General features: G+C 41.3%; 1 protein-coding gene across 3 annotated transcripts in view; it reads right to left on the minus strand.

Moving 5' to 3' along the window:
* Positions 1-3,281: 3,281 nt before the first annotated feature.
* Positions 3,282-22,194, minus strand: part of LOC311030565 (protein shisa-9-like) — a 78,939-nt gene continuing 60,026 nt past the window's right edge. For all 3 annotated transcript variants that reach the window (XM_084036383.1, XM_084036382.1, XM_084036384.1), the window contains exons 4-5: positions 16,299-16,415; positions 3,282-9,200 (exon numbers count right to left, since the gene is read on the minus strand). In XM_084036383.1, the coding sequence (XP_083892509.1) occupies positions 8,704-9,200; positions 16,299-16,415 (614 nt within the window). In that variant the 3' untranslated portion in view covers positions 3,282-8,703. The remainder of the gene's footprint in view (positions 9,201-16,298; positions 16,416-22,194) is intronic.

Here is a 22,194-nt window from a genome sequence, read left to right on the forward strand (position 1 = left end):
ACGCAAAAGGTTTTTTATTGTGCTGTCAGATGACATCACACACTCTAAAGCGCTCTAAAACACACACACAGCCAGCTTGCCAGTAACCCACGGGAAACACATCCAGTCAAATCCCAGATGATGTCAGAACATATTAAGTGACACCACACCTCTTTGGGAGATCCACACTTCAGGCTGTATGTGACAAAGATTTAAGAGGAGGAAAGAGAGGAGAAAGAAAGAGATAGTTGTTATCTTTCTATGATGCTGCTGAATGCATGTGAGAACGAGGCAACGGGCATTTCCTTTTCTTAGTTCCCCATCTTCTAACCTGTTGGTACATTTTGTTCATTTTTGCATTAGATGAGCTGAAGCTGTCCTTCTGTTTTCATGTGCGTCACTTGCCAGTAAACTGGAAAGCATATTGAGCGGGGCGTGAAGCTTGGGAACTCCCTAACTGGGTCAAATGAAAGCTTGAAGCAGATCTTTTGGGCTGCAGCTTGTACAGAGGCAGCAGTTTCCATGCTAGCACTGTCATGAATGTCACGACCATTTAATTAAAAAACCTTCATTCTTGGACAAACCCGTGCTTGTTTATATCATCAGTCTCTGAGAGTCAGTTCTTTGGGGGGTTATTTTGTGATGAAGTGTCATAACTTCATCACAACCCAGTCTTGAACCCAGTCCTTTCAGTTATTTATCTTTTAGTATTTCCCTGGACGCTCTTTGAATAGAGTCTGAACTTTATTTCAGATGAAGCTTTTACCTGAAATGTCTGCAAGGAGGTCTATTTAGGCTTTTGTTGGTATCTTTGCCTTATCTTACTTTGAATTTCATCCTATATGTGAAAATGTGAAAATAATAAGTCACAATTTAAATGGATTTTTGATGCTTTAAAATATTTTTCTGTGATCACTCTCACATGTCCAGAAAATGTCTTCGCTAGCTTGGAAACAAGGTGAGATAGCTAGCATGGTTTTGTCCAAAGGTGACAACATCTGCCTACCAGCACCTATAAAGCAGTTAAAGTGGTATTAATCATCAAAAACCTTGGTTATACTCACTGACACGTAGTCCTCTTTATACTGTCTGTTGAAGGACACGTTCCAACCTGGATTTCATGCGGGGGATTCAAACAAGATTAGCACAATCTGTATTTGAATTATATTTACAGGCATTTCCCAGATTTCCCAGATATGATTGAAAATATCAAGACCCACGTAACATAAGAACTTTACACTGTAGGCGTTTGTTTTAGATAGAAAAAAATGTTCCTTACTGCACGCTGCCATGGATCCATGTCATCCATCCTATCATCTTTACAGTTTTCGCTCTTTTGATGGGTTTGAGCTTGCTCTGTCTGTATATGGGTCTACACGTTTTGTAGCGAGATGAGCCTCCCGAATTTGCACTCTGTCAAAACATTAATTTATAATTTCCAACGTAGCCTCCATCGTGTTTAATGGGGAAAGAGGCAGGAAAAGGGCAAGGAGAAAAAAAACATGTTTAAAAAAAGCAAACAACCCCGAATGACTGCGATGTGGTTTTGCACGGGACTAGCGAAACAGCACATTGCCAGTTTGCACAGGATTAACGTCACAGACGTCTTCTGCAATTATTGCCATTTACTAGAGGTCCCCGGGTAATACTAGTCCTGTGCGAATATGGCTTAACTATTAGTTTGGCCAAACTGCAGAATCAAAACAGCTCTGGCTAACTGAGCTCGGAGCAGCCATTTCCATCAGCAGGTTCCCATAGACTTTGCATGGCAGCTCGCTGCAGGCTGTACTTGTGTTTTCGACGTTACACTGATGCTGTGTCTCAATTCACCTTATTCCGTATTTACTCTTGCTATTTTGGGTGCAAAAATACATTCTTACTGACAAAAGTATGGCAAAATGCAATGCATTATAAGAACCCGGATGGTGTAGTCATTACAGAAGAGAGTTCTTTGGTCATTTTGGCTACGTATTACAGAAGGGGAGGGATGTTCTTACTTGTGAAATGGTAGCTGAGGAAGCTGCAGCAGTTTTGATTGTTCTGTCGAACACAACACTAAACAAATGTGAGCTAGCAGATATTTTGGCGAATGACAAGTATGGTCAAATGTTAACAGTAATGCTCCATCCGGTTGCAATTTATTCATTAGAACTTCACAACAGCCGTTTTTGGTTTGAGACTTTACTCTGCATCGAAATTCAGGGTGGTATATAATGCACACAGTCTACCACATGGAAGTGTAGCACACTGTCCAAATTGAGACACGGCATAACTCTTGGCAAGAAAGCGAACAAGCGTATCACCCCAAATGTCAAACTGTTCATTTAATGATCTGGGTTAGACTGTCACAAAAAGTTATGCTTGCATTTCTTAAAATATTGCTCCTACTAAACAGAAACAGCCAGTACACACATGTACGATTAACAAATTAATGCTGTATTTCTCGAAAGATTTATTCAAATGGAACATGGGCCAACATCGTATGAGTGCCTATAGACATTTCATCCAGTTAGTCAGTCAAAACGTTATTTATATAGCATTTTGTATGCATGAAAATTGTCTTCATATCACTTCATCCCTAAAAAAAAACCTCTAGGGAAATTTGTCTTGAGTTACAGAGAGTGACGTCAGATTGCCCAGTCTGTTTTTATATCTATAAAAAGCCCTTATATAAGCTGAGTAGTCAACAAATTTCACACCAGACAAGTGGTACAGCATACGTATATACACAAGTAGTACATAGCAATCCAAGGCAGCCTATTGCTGCCCATTAGAAATTTTCATGAAACAACGCATGATTTTTTTTTTTTTTTATGCAGATGCAAAAGCTGTACAAGAAATCACAGACTCTTCCTTTCATCGTTCAGGTAATGTGTTGGCAAAGCACTTGGATACAATGCAATATCTTTTAACATTAAATACATGAGTGCATGTGTACCATACAATGTAACTCAAAAGATCACAAGCTTCAAACATATGACATCCTCTGGTGGCAAAGGAAGGTGAGGGTGGGAGGTAGGGAGGGGGGGTGGGGTACAGGGGGGATTGGGGGGTGCGCAGCCATGAGTCTAAAATCTGGAAGCACTTTTCATTGGTCAAATTATCTTTTTTGTTGTTGTTTTTGACAGGAGCTTAATCCTTGAAAAAACACAGTACAAAAAAACAAACGAACTGACTGAAAATAAAGAAACAATTGAACAATACACCATAATCTATATATTGCTAGGGATCATGGAGCCCAAGTATGTCTACCAGGTTGCATTCAGATAACCCGCGGTAGAATACTTGCATTGTTTCTTATATAGAGAGGAAGTTTTACAAACAACAGTCAGTTAGCTCTGAAATGAGCGAGTGACGCCGTAGTCTATCGTTAATCAGGAGAGATTGAGTAAATGCACTCTAAGCTGACGATCCAAAACAGTCTCAGCATTCTCACTGTTTTGGATCTTTAAGCATCAGTTAGGTGTACTCAGTTTCTCCTGATTCAAGGCTTTTGGTCCTGTTTCGTACCACAAAGTTGTGGACATTGTATGGAAGATATATAAGTGTGGCTCTTGTGTCTTGTTTCGTGTGTATGTGCGTGAATGTTTGTACATGTGTTCAAGTATTTACATTGTCCACAGCAGAGGCAAAACTGTGTCTCCTCGAAGCTTTTACAGTCCAATCCAGTTTTCCAACTGTTCTCCTGGCGGTTGCCTGGTAGGAGTCATTGAGTCCATACAGCATTGAAGCAAGAAATAATTCTGGATCCAGGATGCATGGCCACAGGGAAATAAACACGTAAAGGTGTTTTCCAGCACATCAGCATGATTGTTTCTTGCGATTGTGGCACCTTTGATGCGCATCTCCCAAAGAGCAAGAGGATATTCATGAATCTGCCATTCATAGTGCCTGCTGTTTAAGCTCTGTAGGGCCAATATCGGTCAACAAAACTTGAGGAAATTTGAAAAGAAGTTGTCAGAATTTTGCTGGTAGCCTGTCCTCAGGCTCTGTTTGTCCTGAAGGACATTCTGTAGAGTCCTGTAATCTTGGAGTGTTGCCATTGTGTTAAACCTCAGAGTCGCCCAGAGTATGAAGGGGTCCTGTCCTCTAAGACCCAACCACAACAAAAGCTATGTTAAAATTGTGCGATTAAAGACCAACTTCCCCTTTCAGTTACAGTCACACCATATGTTTAAAAGCTGTTAGTTTGAATACATCAGAGAGATAAAACCCAGAATGAATGCTTTTAGAAGATCCAGGATAATCCAAATAAAAAACAACCATGGCCATATCAGCGGTGTCCGTGCAAGCCCATTGCTCTTTTCTGTCTCACTGCCGTCATCTGTTTCCAAGCCCAATCTTTTACTCCGCTCCCCCCTTGGTTCGAACACCCACACCCTCATTAGTACCCTCCCCTCAACTCTGAGGAGGGATCCGGACAGACAGAGAGATAAGGATACGGTGAGGACGGTTGGGCGCTTATTGCTTTACTGACGCATATTGCTTGTTTACTCGCTGTCATTCCTCGTTTGTTCTCAACCTCTAATGCATTCCGAGTGATTAAGGACAGACCCCACAGAATATTTTGGTAGGGCTTTTACAGGCCAGAAAACTTTTCATATGTAGTGACCCACTTAAAGTGTGGCACCGATTAAAAGTCAAAGGGAAAGGGAAGCCATGGAGAAGAAACCTGCTGCAACACGGTACATTACAAACAGCGCAGCGCTGGCGAGAGCATAAGCGCAGATGTGTTTGATGTATATGCACACCATGCATATCCACGTCCATGCTTTTGTATTCATGATCCCCATTCTCTGCTGAACCCTTATTACAAAAGCATGCCAGCCGCTCCAAGCACCTCTCTAGCTGCCTTGCTTTACGTTTTTTTTTTTTCACATCTTGGAGAGGTAAAGTGGAGAAGCTGCTGCAGCATTAAAAACAAAGCAATATATTGGTAATTTATTCTCTCTCATTTAAGTTTTACTCTGTCACTCGCTGTCTTTGCCAGAGTACATTCACAGCGCCACAAAGTTGAAATACAAATTGGTGGAATTGGGCTGACTGATATTTGTGCTTGGCAGAAAAATCTATGAGCTCAAAAATATAAACCACTTTTACATAAAAGAAAAAAAAACAACAACACTAAAGGCAGCAGTTCGGCACCAGCAAATCTCCAGATGTGAATAATGTATTGCAAAACATCTGGTCATTCATGTCCTAGCCTGTTTGTGGATGCGCGTACATTTCCTTTTCATTTTGAGTGCTGGAGTTTCCTTGCATATGTGTGTAAGCATGGGTGTATGAGGGAGGAAATCTGGAGTCTGTTATGCTGTGACTGAATCTGTCATTAATAATAGTTATCTCTCCCCGAGCACACACACACACACACACACACACACACACACACACACACACACACACACTGAGGAGCCAGTGAGAATACCATGGTTTACAACAGCTTGAAGCACCACATACCAAACCCCAGACAAGTGCTTGGTACCCATCGCTCAACCTTTCATGGACATGGAAGCACAGAGGGAGATCAGGGGGGAGATGACAGTCTGCCAGGAAGTGGAAAAATACAGAAAAGCCCAAAAGAGAGAGGGAGCGAGAGAAAGTACAAAATAGTGTGTGACGTTAAAGCGCTGCCGTTTGATTAGGTTCCACCACCTGTCTGATGTGCTGTAGCATGTGCCAGGCATATGCACTGCGGCATAGCTGGTGTCCTCATGATAACAAATGAAGGTGACTTCAATAAGTGAGTCAAACTGGCTGTTGGGCTGTTCTGCATGGTGGTGGAGGAGGAGGGGAGAATATGTGGTGTGGAGATAAGAGATTTTGAAGGCTGAAAAACAACTGAAGCCATCAATCACAGCATGAAACAACTTACTTGAAAAATGTAATATAATGTCATTTATTACTAATTGAAAAATTAATTACTTTACTAATTTCTTATCAGCAAAAGGAAGTTGTTACATTAATCGTTAACCTTAATTGTATCAACCAAAGAGACATTCCAGTGTGCATTCATGTGCAAGGCTGACTTTCACTGCGGTTATAGTGTCTTATGAGAAAAAGCTAAATAGAGAGGCTAAGTGAGGCCCCTTTTGGAAGAAATATGTACAGTAGTCAACGGCAAGAGATAATTATTTCATTGATCCTGTTTGAATTGTGTCATGAAATACACGTATGATGTTTGTCAATTTGAAGGATACTTTTACAAGTCAAGAGAGGCACAGTTTGTAGTAGGTTTGTCATAGTACCACTTCGTTTTGTGTGAAACCGGTCAATGAACCGCATCTCTCGTCGTACACGACGTACCTCACCAGTATTACCATGCCCTTAGTTTGGTAGCTAATTGGCTAGCTAGGTAACTGAGCTATGTTCTCTGCACAAACATTATCTGACCTCATGTGTTTTGTCTTTTTATCAGCTAGGAAGTTATAAAAAAACAAACAATTATTTGTCTCTCGCCATTGACCACCATCATTTTTTCCCCCAGAAATAGGATCCTGTGGTGGTCCTTCTTCTCTCTATGCAATGGTGAGTATTGCTTGGTTCATTATGCAGACTTTTCACTTTGATGGTTGACTGTATGAATTGGACCTGGACCAGACAAGGAGCTAAATCAAATGTAACCAGAAAGACAAAGAATGGAGGCAGAAAGACAGCTGGGACGTCCCAAAGGACCTACCTCAGGAAACTAGTGGTGTTCCAAAGAATCTACACCCACAATTTCAAAATTTCTGTATTTAACCAGATAGAAAACGAACAAAATATTTTGGTTCAACAAATATATTTACTGACCATCAACAACTAGCTTATCGTTTGAAAATCAGGAATTCCATTGATTTTCATTTTGGTGCTAGCAGTCATTCTCTTATGGATGCAAAAGTGCTTGATTACAGGGAGTGGAGTAAATTGCCGTGCACTGCCAAGTGATTTCAGCCTCTCGGATTAGCATTGCAGTTGTAACACATGCATCAAACAGCAGTCTGTTTGGGAATAGCCATGCTGGGAAAATAATTGCATCACTGCTTTTTTTCTTCCTACATCCAGAAACACTTCATGATGTTAGTCAGGAAGTGTGAAACCATTCCTCTGCAAACGTATGGATCTGTTGCCTGAATACAGGAAAATGTAAAAACATTCTTGAAGGATGCACATGATCTATATTCAGACACACTAATTTATCTTCCTGGCCCAACCAAATATTTGTAGCAATGTGCAGATCATTGACTGTCATTTTGTCAGACCCGGCCTCATTTGTGAAATCTAAAGTGGAGCAGAGAGGAAGCAAAAGCAGACTTTATAATAACCTGTCAGGAAACATGAACTCCCATGGCTTTCTTTTCTCGGCATTGTGACACATCCTGGGTTAGAGGTAAACATCCACAGCAACACAAGAGACTGAAATGAGCAGCTCAACAAACCTTTACAAACACAGAGAGCTTGCTTATTCACTCCCCCAGTTTCTAAAGATCAGTGTGTGGAGAGACAAGTGTGTGTCTGTTTGTGTGTCAGTGGGGGGGCTGTGGTCTCTGACACTGCTGGGAACCGTCTGTAGTTTTTGACAAGTGTGTAGCATGTGTTTATGTGTACAAGGTTCAGATCCTTCTCATCTCATTTGCCCCTGGAAAGAGATGAATAACCACCCCCCCCTCGCCCCCCTGACTGGTATGAATTGCCAGGCTGATATCTCACTCTCCGGAGGTGCTGGAGGGCAATGGAAGCTGACAACACAATGGCATTGTCTCTGCCGAAGGAGAGCCGAAGTCTTAAGGGAAACACTCCCACTACCAGCCTCTATCACAGTTTCCTAAAAACGAAGTAGGCGATTTAGGGGGGATGTCGTTCCCCTCGTTAGCAAAGTGACCAAAACACTTCCTTCTTGTTAACCTGCCTTCCCACCTCTCCATTCCCTAGTAGCAGGGAGAGTGCAGGGGCATAGGGGTTGTTCAGTTGAATATGTTAGTCTAGTCTGCCTGACTCATTGATCCTTCATCTGACTGAGGTTTGTGCTAGTTAGAATCTATGGCCCATCTATGGCTCATAAATATCAGTAGTCTCCACCAGGCACAGCTGAGCTGTGGCCGCTGTTCTTTGTCTGTCGCTTATATCACCGTAGCAGATTGCGGTCTCAATAGACGATGCTTGATTCCATTTTGTGATACCACCAGAGGCACCGCAGCAGGTTTCAGAAGCGTCCCCGAAGCGGCTCTCACTATGCTGTGTAGTGATAAATCCATGGCGCTGTCCGTGGTGCTGAAACAGCAGATGGATCAGGTGCGTCTGGGCTGGTTTGTGGGGTAAATAGTGTCTGTGTGGGATTTGAACATTTTTGTATGGTGGAGTGGTGCTATATAGCAGTGCTGAGTGTCACTGAGGTGTGAGGGGGTTGAGAGGAGAAGAAGGGGAGAGCTGTGCCAACACACCGAGAGGCCACTCAATTATTTAGAGGAGCGGCCAGGCTCAAAGAGTCATAGCCAGCATCTGCCAATCCATCACTTTCACAACTAATCTGCTGCTGCTATTTTGATCCTGTGGTCTTAAAAATACACGAATATCACTCACATTATTATTATTCTTGACAACAATGATGAGGAAAATGTAAAAAAAAAAAAAATTACACGATATTTGCTTTCTCTCCTCTAGCCATTATGGCTGTGGATATAAAAGATATCTGAGCATTTCTCTGAAAGTTGCTTACAACTCCACTTGGTTTCCTCTTCATCCCCATGTTCAGACGGTGACCTCCGTCTTGCTGTTGGTGGGCAGTCCCTTGTGCTTGGGGTGCACGTGTGGTGAGTGGCTGTAGACCAGTGGCTGCGAGAAGAGCTCGGGCAGCGTCTCAATGCTGAACTGCCTCTTGTTGGAATAGGCCTGACGCCGGCTGTTTTGCTGGTGCAGCGAATGGTGCTGTTGCTGCTGGATGGGGTGGTGCTGCTGCCCTTGGAGGACCATGTGGGATGCCACTGGGTGCTGCATGTGGCTCTTACTGGGGTCCCATGCTTTGAAGGCAGAGCTGGAGGTGAGCGGGTGGGTGTTGGTCTTGGAGATCTTGGGCTTGGGGATCTGGGAGGCATTGATAGTGATGGCCAGTGGCGCGTGGATGTCGGGTGGCGGAAGGAAGGGTTTGTCTTTGGGGTGGAAGTTGATTGGCTGGAATGTGGGAGGGGACTGGCGGTGGGTATAGTCTACCATTGGGTAGCTCTTGTAGTAGTCTCTTGCAGTCGTGTCTGGGTGATTGGAGACAGCGGAGGAAGAGAAATAAAGGCAGAGACATGGTTAAAAATAACAATGGAAAGTTAAGACAGTCAGTGATTATAACAATCAGAAGTGAACATCACCATCAATATTGCACCTATATCCTTTTATATTATTAAGTCAAATGGTTGGAATTTATCACTCATCTGGTTAAAGTCACATATCCCAAGAAAATATGTAGAAATATCTCTCTCTCTCTCTCACACACACACACACACACACACACACACACACACACACACACGCACACACACACACACACACACACACACACTTCAGGCAAATCTTGCAAATCAGTCAGGTAAGCACATTAAAAAACAAGCCAAGGCAAAGACGATGAATCCTGCAGGGTTCACAGTATGTGTGTGTGTGTGTGTGTGTGCGTTTGTACGATATGTGCCAACTATGTAGTTGAGCTCTGAACTGTCTACGCACCGACCGTGGAGTTAAAAATACCGACAGCACCAGAGGAAACGAATAGAGAGAGACTTAGCATTAAAAAATTGGCCGACAAAACAAGGGAAAAGGAGAGTGAGTGAGCATCGGGCAAAATGGGTGATGTGTTGGGAGCAAAAATAGAGTGGGTTCAGAGTGTCGAGGCAGATTAGTGTGAGCTCCCTGAGTGGAACTCGACTCTACTGTTCATCCCCCCCTTACACTCTGCCCTAAAGATACGAACAACCTTGTTTGCTAGCTCTTTTTCATTGGTGTATTTTTCCTGGAGAGAAATAAAAAAACTTTATTCTCTATGATGCTAGTTTTTGGTCTTTTTCTTTCATTCGTGTACACTTGTTCTATTGTCTTTTCAATATCTTAACATCTGTCTTCTTCGTATGACAACAGTACACAGCTGCTATCAGCTTGTACTACATGTTTATGAAATGTACGCTGTGCTCATAGGGATTTCAAGGTCTTCTGAGACATACATGCAACTCAAAAAATCTACATTCGAAAATAGAAAGCAGTTGAAAGCCGTTTTATGAAAATAGAGTTTTGCAAGGAGTGTTTTTGACCACATTCAAGTAAACAACAGAAACACAAATCATCAACTGTCTGAAACAGGCTGTAGATTTATTGCTTCACGTATCTACTGTATTTGTTAGAAAAACAGAGTTTCGAAGAAGCCTCTGTCAATTAGTTTCAATAGCCAAGATGACTGAGAACATTTTCTTATGTTTGTATTTTTAGAAAACCCTTGAGGAGTAATCTCACATTCACACATGTCAAGAAACTGTCCAGTGCTATCACCGTCTGGTGACTGCTTATTGAACATTTCATATGTAGGTCCATTGTGTCAGTACAGGGCATTTCAACAGCAGCTGTTGAGGAAGGAGATGAAGTCACCAGTAATCAATCAGTGAAATTCTCCAAGCTGGTCCAAACAATTGAATACTATCCTGCTTTTTTCACTGTGCCATCAAATAAACAAAATGCCACGACACACATTTTAATTGTTGTTCATCTTAAAGGCCAACTGGACTTGTCTCATAATACGACAAAGCAGCCTAAATTTAACTTGAACCATTTAGGAATAGTTTCATTGATTGGTTTATTAGTGAAAGATATACAGTATCATGCTCATTAAAGGTCCATATTCTGGGTGTCTACATGAACATGTTTGCATGCGTTTATAAAAAAAAAAAAACACTTTATTTTCCCTCATACTGCCAGAAGTGACCAGTATTCACCCTCTGTCTGAAACGCTTTGTTTTAGCACCTGTCTCTTTAAGCCTTCCTTCCGAAATAGCTCAGTCTGCTCTGATTAGTTAGCTTTTCCGGTCTTCCGCCATTCCCGAGCCAGACAGATGGTTGTATGATCACTGTTGCCACCAAGTCAACTAGGACTGAAATCTTAGAGATAATAAAGAGCATCACAATACAGTAGCAACGGAAAATCTTATTTTTGCTAACCTCCAGTGTTTTGACTTCTCACCTTAATGACTTGATGTGTTCCACATGGTGACATCACCAACCAAACTCAGTGAGCAGTGATGCATACACTCATACACGCTCTACAGCTAGCTGTTAAACTGAGTAGCACTTCTGTGCCACAACAAGTAGTTCGCCCTTCTGACAGTATGTCCTGCACACTTGTGGAGAGGGATGTAAGAGATGGAGATAGAACAATGAAACATATCACTAATTGTTCAACAACGGAGATTTCGGAGGCATAGTTTTTCTTTTTAAAGCAACAAAATATCACATTATTGGTGTCTAAGAATGAGTTATAAGACCCAAAAATCTTCTTCGCTGTCATTTAAATTTTGAAAGATAGGGCTGAACATGTTGAGGATTAGTGATTATTTGTGTCTGTCCTATATTTGTCTACATGCGTGTGCAAATGTGTGCTGGGCATTGTGCAAAATAGAGCACATTTACATACATTCTTCGCTCATTGAAAAGGGAATAAGCTGCTTGATGCGGATGGAGGAACGTGCATCACATGGTTTTGGCAGCTTTTACTGGCTGCCTGTTCCCCACAATGACGTAAAAGACACTCTTGACGTCAGCTGAATCGCTAAAAATGGTTTAATATGCAGAGTGCTAAACAAGACCTGAGTTTAAAATGCATGTACATGGATACATTTTGTACAGTTTTATTACGGACACACCGTCTCTCTTTTTGGTGTAATATGCTGCAGGAGAATTTGAGAGAAAATTGGTTCAAATCTCTGGACAGGGCAGAAGAACTGGGACGGCAGAGACACAATGAATTAAACACACCCTTTCTTCCCACAACAACTGCTGATGCTGTCCATTTGAGTGTTTCCACACATGTTGCCAGCAGGAGCACCTGACAGCAGGGTCCTCTGTGACAGTATTGTGTGCCTTCCTCTCCATTTCACAGACTCTCCATCTGCTCTTTCTTTCTCTCTCTCGCTCTCTTGTTATTCGGTCTTTCCATCGGTATTGCTCTTATTCCGTACTCTTCAACAACATCAGCTTCTGCTGTAGAAGCAGCCTAAAGCGAAGCCCGTGGGCCCAATCAGGGCCAAGGCATAAAAACTTCTAAAAACTTTGTCCCTGCAAAGGAGTTTAACATAATGTATTGTATATGGTATTTTTTTAATCCCATTTAATTATGTTTGAACAGAGAATCTGCTCAGCACAGTGCAATTCTTCTTTACCTTATATTTTCTGTAGTTTCATTTCTGAAGTTTTAAGTGCAGATTTGCAACCTCAAGTTGTATTTTCACAAGCCTTTTCTCAAATTGAAATGTTATTTTTGTCCAGTTCAGAGTGTAAATATAAATGTGAACAACATTCTGGCCCCTTTAAATACAGTACATCTTTTGATATGCATCTTGAACTCTCTTTTTTGCTCATTTTTTTCAATTTTCCATGACAGAGCAAGAGTATCCTGTAACTCTTTAATACTGCATTGTGGCTATATGATGTCTTGCGATGAGTGAAATATTTAAACCCCACATTCCATGCGCTTATAGCTCCACCACTACCTGAAATAGACACTTCTCTGATGTTTGCACCACTTAATGCACATTTCAGTGTAATTCAGGCTGACGTATTTGATACTTACCTTCGGGATCTCCATCCCACCTAAAAAAATACTAGCGAAGAAAAGGGTTTCTTTATGAGTCTCCACAGGTGCTCCACTGATCGTTGCTTGTAAAGGAACCCTATCCTGAAGTGCCAAAGATAAAACTTTGAACCAGTGGAGTTCCTTCTACTCCAAAGCTATCTTTTGGGAAATTTGAGAGCACTCCACTTCATGTAGTCATAAAAAAATCCCCAAACTTCTTTTACACATTATGTGGCTTGTAGTGCACGCCACAAAAATATCTAATAATTTTATGTAGTCTTAACACAGTATTTATTCAAATAACTGCGTCCTCGAGACCAACTCAGAGACCGTGTAAGGTTTTCTCTTCCTCCTCTCACCTCAGTCTGCTTGTTCATTCTGTCTCTCCTGTCCTCTCACTTTCTCACTCTTTAACCTTTCGCATCTTTATCCAATATTTTCTCAGGCCACCTGTGCTGCTTTAATTAAGATAGATTTACAAGAGCTGCAGCTGAGCCAGAATCCTGCTGCTATGCATGGCACAGGTTTGCTGTCAGAGAGTCCAAACAACTTTGACCTGTTTTCTTATTTTCTATTCTTTTCCCCACCTTTTGTGCTTACTACTGACTTTTGTCACATTTCCCCTTTTGCATCTAACATGGTATGACAGACTTTACAAAAACAGCTAATGTATGAACAGCAACTTTATGTCACATTCAGTCACAATGTGTTTATAAAGATAACAAAGCAGCTTGGGCCGGATACCTGCTGTTTCAGCTGGCAAATGCTCAGCCATCCCACCCAAACTGTTGTGCGTCCTAGCCATGACTTTGTCCACACAGCCAGGATCTCTAGACCTGGTGTCTTGTTTATTGCCCAGCGAGAGACCTGATAAGCATGTGTGAAAAGATGATTGCCTTGTGTGTTAATTCATGTTTCTATCTTTATGAGAGCATACTTAGGACACAATGAGTACAAATACTGAGAAAAACAGAGTAAAATTCTGTGTAGATCACTGTACCAACTGTATTTAAAACCATGTTTAGTTTGGTGGTATACTTGGCAGAGTATTGTATTTACTGATTTGATTGATTAGATGCCAAATAAAGAGTTTAATAAAAATATGACAAAATTCTCCTTTTTTACTTAATGCAATTATTCCAAGGACATAGCAGTGTTTATTTCAGCCCTTAGTAGTGTCATCCACTCATATATAGCATGCCCAAACAATATTTATTTGAGGTTGTTTTCAGTGAAATGTGACTGACTTCAATATATAATAACCTCTTGATGTGTACCATCTCATTTCCAAGGGGTTCTTCAACGACAGTGATACAGTATGAGCACAATTAGACAAAACTTAGACAAAAATGTAACAAACTATCATTACTGCCTCTGGGTCGTATGCCTCCAGCAAACAATAGTGTTGCAGTTTACGTCTGTCTGTCCAAAATGTCACCGCTTCAACATTTTATCCTATGAAACATTTGTAAGAAATTGTCAGTATTTTCACATCAATTCAATATCAAAAGGTATGGCCAAAAACGGAAAATTTGCTCAAGACATTCCTGAGAAATCACAAGGATGGGACAGACGTGAACGTAAAATGACCTTGACCTTTGACCTCCAAAAACCAGAGATATCACAAGAATGGACTGAAAAACATAATGCCTCTGGCCAAACCCATAAAGTGGCCCTGTTCAAGATGAGCTCATCCATTGTGCTGTTGCTGGCTAGAAATCAGAAGCATGCTTTTGTCTTCCATAGTCTGAAGTCAACGACCATGAATCATGTCTGTTATCTATGACAAACTTGACAGATGTAAAAGCAGCCAAAGAGGGCTGGCTTAACAAACAGTCTATCGATATCTGCTTTGTCCTTAAAAACTCTGGATGTGTCGTTCTTGAAGCTTCGGTCTGATAAGCTTCAGCTACGATGGGCGGCCCCGTCTCTATTTGCATATTGTGTCAATGAACAGTACATGTACATGTGTCAAACTGTCTCTCCTCATCATCGTCACCACGTCCTTATCTGTCTCTAGTGATCAGATGATAGATGGTATATACGTGTGTCTGTGGACATGTGCCCCTTATGTGTGTGTGTGTGTGTGTGTGTGTGTGGACATGTTCCCCTTATGTGTGTGTGTGTGTGTGTGTCTGTGGACATGTTCCCCTTATGTGTGTGTGTGTGTGTGTGTGTGTGGACATGTTCCCCTTATGTGTGTGTGTGTGTGGACATGTTCCCCTTATGTGTGTGTGTGTGTGGACATGTTCCCCTTATGTGTGTGTGTGTGCGTGTGTCTGTGGACATGTTCCCCTTATGTGTGTGTGTGTGTGTGTGTGTGTGTGGACATGTTCCCCTTATGTGTTTGTGTGTGTGTCTGTGGACATGTTCCCCTTATGTGTGTGTGTGGGTGTGTGTGTGGAGGACATCATGATGGTCTGTATGTTTGTGTGTGCTTTTACTTTACTTAGGATGAGTGCGTTTCTGTATGTGTGAGTGAGTGAGTGAGTGAGTGAGTGAGTGAGTGAGTGAGTGAGTGAGTGAGTGAGTGAGTGAGAGAGTAAGAGAGAGAGAGAGAGAGAGAGAGAGAGAGAGAGAGAGAGAGAGAGAGAGAGAGAGAGAGGCCAGAGGGCAAACTTCAGGCCTGAACCAGTCGCTTGAAACTGCTGCTGTCACTCACCACCCACTAATGCCTAACTGTGTGTGTGTGTGTGTCTTTTTTTTTAAAATCGGGAACCAGTCGAGTTGCCAGTTCTGCATTAGTTATGTCATCAGCAGTGAATTTATGCCATCATCATACCTTTTTTTCCACAGCTGATTCACATAACAGAAAAGAAAGCTGTCGATAACTATCGGCCTTATAGTGGCTGAGCTTTAGGCAGATGAATAACCCGCCAATAACACACAACAGACAGTGATTTTTTTAATGCAAGGCAACAATGATCCTAATGTCTATGTTATTCAATACAGGACTTCCCTAGTTTCCTAAAGCATTATAAAACAGAGTACTTCCTCAGAAGTAAACAGTATGCAATATTCACATACATATACTGTATATACAAATGTATTAATTGTGTCATTTATAATCATACATGACACAGTATATTTAGGTATGTCTATTGGGCGATGTATTCCATTGGTTTTAGTGCAAAAAGGCACAGCTAGGTTTTAATCTACATCAAGCTGCTAATCTCCTGTTTCCAGTCTCACCAAGGGTGGCTTTGATAACAGCTGTTTCCTCTAACTCATCAAAGGAAAGCTTTCTTCCATTTATGCCTCTACCTCACTCTAGTTTGTCCCTGTAACGGTCAGTCTTGTGTTGTAGCATTGGTTTACACATGACATTTATATTCTCTCTCTCAAACATTTGCAAGATGCTGGATTCCATTATTATACATTCGGAAACATGTAAGTGAACTTGATGTAACCACTTGATGGGAGTACTTGCTATCTTCTAATGCTTGTCCACAGAAAGTAGGAGGCTTTCAAGTGCGTATGTGTGTGTGTGTGTGTGTGTGTGTGTGTGTGTGTGTGTAATGCTACTCACCCACGGCCTTGAGCGAGGTGTACTTGTTGAAGCCAATTCCCAGGTTGTTGTGAGGGTGAGACAAGGCCATGGCTGGACCCAGGGGAGACAAGGCTGCATTGTTCAAATGGTTATGATCTGAGGAAGAGAGAGAGTTGCACACATTAAAAAAACACCTCGTGACAGCCAGAGGAAGTACAAATTAGTATATTTCTTCATTTACGAGCCTTTTGATGTGTTGCACAGGACAGATATATAAGAGAGGCCGAACATTAGAATACAGAAGAAAAATAACAAACAACTCAACAAAATAGCCTATTTTGAAATTGTTTAAAGTCACACTAATCCGATCAAGTTGTGTCTGAAGTGTGTTGTGTGATGTGTCATGTGTGTGTTTGATTCAAAGTTATTGTTTTTTTAATTGTAGTATTACATTATGGCACAAAGCACTACATGTGATGCAGTATGTTAAGTTTTAAACTATAAAACGAATAAAACGGAATCAAATTCCTTGTAAGTGTAATCATACTGGGTCAATAAAGCTTCTTACTCCAATGTCTAAAATGTAAACTGTGTCCCATTTGGTTAGAAGTAGGTTCACACACACACACACACACACACACACACACACACACACACACACACACACACACACACACACACACACACACACACACACACACACACACACACACACACACACACATGCATAAACAAACACACACACATGAAACCAGCACCCACCAGCCCTGAGATGGTGACTGAGACGCATCAGTGAGAATGGAGCAACCGGGATAAAGGGAGAGCGAGGCGGTGAGACAGCCAGAGAGCGAGATGTGACACCGCGCTGACTGATTGAATTAGAAATGGATCTTCACATCCCCATGTAATTGATGGACAGTGATGACACGGTGTGTGTGTGTGTGTGGCATGGAGGGCAGGGAAGTACAACGTTGTGTTGCATGAGTAAAATGTGGGTTGTTATTGTCTTATGCGAACTCTTATGGTACCACCCACTCTCCTCACTCATTCATACTCAAATATTCAACACAAACAAAACAATAAATAAGAATGAATAAGTGTGAAATAAAGTAGGACTAGGAATGTTTGAAGGATTTCTTAAAGGTGCTAAAACCCAAATTTAGCACATTATATGATGCCTCCACATGGCTCCAAGCATGACCCTGCACTATGCCTGTATTTTCTTATTTTCCTGTGTTCAGGATGTTTCCTGGTGTCACCCTCTACACGAAGCCACCAGGTGCCAGATTGTAAGGTTGCAGCCAGACAGAAGCTACAAAAATGTGCTTAAAAACAAAAATATAGCGAGGCGAAATTCCCCTCGTGATTCTGGGGTTGACTTTCATCCGCTGGCGATGACCGCGAACCTATAAACTACAAATTTACAAACCACAACGGTCAAATCCTACTCATTCAGCCTTTAATAACAACATTTGAAAGAACAGCTTTTGCTCTTTAAGTGTCTGAGGCAACAACAGTGGAAATAATGAGAAAGTCAGACAAACACACATAGAGAGAGAGAGAGGGAGAGAGAGAGAGAGAGAGAGAGAGAGAGAGAGAGAGAGAGAGAGAGAGAGAGAGAGAGAGAGAGAGAGAGAGTTGAAGGCAGAGATAGACGGGGGAAAAATCTACTAATTGATGGAAAGATCCCTGGCTGGTCTCCAGTTTGACCACAGGGCTGTTCCTGGCCACCAGAAAGAGTGTGTGTGAGAGAGAGAGAGAGAGAGAGAGAGAGAGAGAGAGAGAGAGAGAGAGAGAGAGAGAGAGAGAGAGAGAGAGAGAGGTCTCATTATAAATCTTGTACAGCCTGCTTTGGCAATACTAACATAAATGACATGGTAATAAGGCGGTGGGATAAGGAATATATGGATGAGATGAGTGTGGGTTTATTAGTTTTGTAAAGATGCAAACTGCTGAACTTCCTAAACAAACTTCCTAATTCCGGTTTTATAGAGTAAATAATTCCTAAAAGAAAGTTATATGAACATGACTTACAGTAAAAAATGAAAGACCATTAATTATACAAGAAGGTATAAGAGTTCAGAAATAAACCAGTGCCCATTAGATCTGAAAAAAGAATCCAACAAATATTTCTGACACTAAAAATGATTTTCAAACACAAAACATGAAAAAAAAAAAAAAGTCACAAATAGAAATGCCATAACCCATAACTGCCAAGGTAGGAGTGATAGCAGTGGTACCAATTAATCACTAACGTGTATATTTTTTACACGTCACCCTTCTTTGAGCTCTGATTTGATCTCCACCGCCTCTTCAGGCAAATATCTGGTTCTTAAGTTTCCAAATGCTCCACTTTCCTGTTTGGTGGCGAGCAGGTCACATACTAAAGGGAGAGCCTTTTCACTGACAACAGCAGCCTGCTGGAAATGACAAAGGTGGTGGTGAACCAAAACCGTAAACGAGTGGAAAGAAGAAATGTAAACTCAGCTGAAAGAAGCCAAAAAGCTCTGTAGAACTGGAGACTGCAGCGTCGGGTCATAATTCATTGCCACTAAGAGAGACACCTTTCACATCGCACATAATCATTCAGGCATTGTTAACATAGAAATATTGATTATTGCAGCTTTAACTTAATGAGTTGTCAGGTCTTTTTATGTGTTTTTATGCCTGAAGAGGATTCCTGCATTGGTCGATTGCTATTATGCTATTATTCATACAGCCATATTTCACGAGAGAGAGAGAGAGAGAGAGAGAGAGAGAGAGAGAGAGAGAGAGAGAGAGAGAGAGAGAGAGATTGAAAGGGAATACATTCTTACTTGTATTCTGTATTCTTGAATAAAATTCTCTCTGAATGTCCTACATTTTCCCTGTGTGTGTGTGTGTGTGTGTGTGTGTGTGTGTGTGTGTGTGTGTGTATTCATGACTGTGTGAGCATTCTTTGATGTACTATGGAGGAGAATCCCTCATAAGAATTCAAATGTATGTTTATTAAAGAAAAGTGAATAAGGTAATGAGTGCTTACAGTATAGAATGGAACTTGTAATGTGTGTGAGATAGAAACTGTGAGAGTGAGAATATGAAACATGTTTGTACATGTTTTATTATAATGATACTATTATTATTATTGTTATATTGTGTATGTACCTGCATGGCCTGTGCATGTGTGTGCCTACTTCTGTGTGCGTAGCAGCATGTATGTATATGCATGTGCAAGGTTACCAGCATACATTTGTTTTTGTTTGTTTGTGTGTACTCACATGCGTACTGTGTATGTGTGTGTGTGTAGTGTGTGTGCAGGCAGGGAGCAGAGCACCGCTGGGTGATGGCCTAATTCAGCAGGGCTCAACATCAAAGAGGCAGACTGCTGCAAGGGCTTCAGCCAGCCTTACTCTGACATGACTACTGTCACACACAGAGAGAGAGGGAGAGAGATGGGTGGAACGAAGAAGAGAGGAAAATAGATGCAAGGAGGGAGTGGTGTGGGTAGCAAGGAGGAAAAAAGAGATGAGACCCCTGTGTTGTTTAATGCATTGTGCATACAGCAAAGGGGGAGTTTGAGTCCTGCTGGCCACGCAGGCTAAGATGAGTGCACTTATAGAACTGTAGGGCACACTGGATGAACAGCCAAGTGGCATATATGTCACATCATTTCATGTAAGTGTATGAGAGAAGGAGAGGGCAGGACGTGTCAGAGGAGGTCATGAAGGAGACTACTTTATGACTCATATTAGAAAAATGGATAGCAAATGTTCTATATGAGTATGTACCAAAGTATAAGGGGACTGGCATATTAAATTATTAAACCAGAGGCTACAAAATCCTATGTGTCTTCACTCACATTATATGGCAGCTTTGTAATGTATTTTTCGTAGTAAATCTGAAGGATTTTGTTATTTTATTTTAAAGGAAAGTTTTCTTTAATAAGGACAAATAGATGCTACTTTCACGTCTGCCCGCATAATATAAAGAAGAAGCTCCAGCCAGCAGCTGGAAAGCTTAGCTTAGCAGAGGAGTAGGGTAACCTACACAAAACGTATGCAAAACTTTATCACATTTTGTGTTCTTTTAGGTAAATAACACTTAAGACATTGTAAGTTACTACTTATATTATCTGTGTTCCCTTTGCTTGATTTAGCCCTTTATGCTAACCTGATAGAATTCAATCTACACATTCCAAATGTTAAAGGACAATTTATCCCCCATTTAACAGCCGCAACATTGGCAACAGTAGGCTTTGGCACATGACATAACCATGTGTGATTGGCCAGTGTGCCCAGTCCTGGACTACACATACTGCTTGGTCCCATGACAGGCACATAGAGATGGCCGGTAAAATACCGACAGGGCCGGATGGCCATTAAGAACTTGATGGATTTTTTGACGATCCAACGGCCCACTGATGGGGCGGCCAACCAGGATTTGTCCTGCCAGATGGCCAGTGGTACACCAGTGCCGTCATGAGAGTGGTACTGATCTTCTCATCTAACTTTCGGCTAGATTCAAAACTCTTACTTTAAATAATTAGATTTGCATGAAATTTGAATCCCTAAACAACTTTGCCCTCAGCAGATGTATGCATAATTTGATAATTTAATCAATTATTATAAACTAAATTTGGGCTACGGGCAGCACGAATCTACAGCATATCTACAATGTATCTGGATATGTTTTTTTTGTTGGTGAAGAATTTCCTTATTTTTTGTATATTGTAAATATTTAAAAATACTTTTATTTTTAAATGCATTCAGCTGCTGCTAAATGTTTTTTTTAAGAAAATACAATCTTGTTAGGTAACTGTATTTCTTGCATGTTAATGCTTTCAGTGGCATGTGTGTAACATATGGGCCTCATTCATTAATACTCAGTGTGCTTGAAAAAAAATATTCTTAAGTATATCGTGCAACTCAAAATCACGCAAAGAAAACATCCATAGAGTATGAGCAGATGCTGCTTAGCTGAGCTTCCTGTCCGTCCCCTCCCTCCCTCTCTCTCTCTCTGTTTCCATGTATCTCCTTATCTTTCTCTCTCTCCCTCTCTCTCCATGTATCTCTTTATCTTTATCTCTCTCTCTCTCTGTATCACCCAGTTTTCTCTGTTACATTTCACATCCTCTTCCTGTTCATGTAACTGTCTTTGTCTCCACTTCCTCTATCCTCACTCACCTGTTTTTCCTCCTTCCTCTTCTTATTACATTGTTTCCTTATCTCTCAGTGATTGTTAGGCATCCCATCTGTTGTCTTGCAATGAAGCAATGAAAGCAATGTGTGGGGAGCACTCATCTACCAGTAATTTTTAAAATCCTCTGCCATACTTATTATAATGGATAGACGTGCAGGTGAGCATGAAAAGTGTTTTTTTGAATCTAGTGTGTGTCTGTGTTGTATTTCTCAGAAATCACCTGAGTTTATAATTGTCTTGACTACTTCATATTTCAAGCAGTTATGTAATAAAATCTGCCTTGCTTGCAAAAATTGCTTGGATGTTTAAACTTTGCAATTACTACTGGAAGATAAAGAGAGTGATGAAATGACTAGAAAGAATTGTTGCAGACACTGCTTGTCCCTTCCACGTTTCTCTCTCTTTCTTTCGACTCGCTCTTGTTTGTGTGTGTTAAATGGAGTAAATGGAGTCATTTCAGTACACTGATCCAATGAGGAAGTCTCTCAGTCATCCCCCTCCCCCTTCTTCTTCCATCTCACACTCTATTTGCAGGGTAAACAAGGGCTCATCCCGGGATAACACCATTATTTTCTGCCTTCAGCCCACACATTGGATGCATTGAACTTTGACTGTCTGCTCAGCACTTTACGTAACGCAGTGGACAACTATACGTCTACACACAGAAAACTGGGCTGGTAATAAACACAGGGATGGACAGTGCCTTTTACTCTCCTATTAAGGAGGTAGTTAGGGAAAGCAAAGAGAAGTGGAGGAG

This window comes from Eutrigla gurnardus (genome assembly GCF_963514095.1).
Source record: "Eutrigla gurnardus genome assembly, chromosome: 20".
In the NCBI taxonomy this organism is placed as follows: domain Eukaryota; kingdom Metazoa; phylum Chordata; class Actinopteri; order Perciformes; family Triglidae; genus Eutrigla; species Eutrigla gurnardus.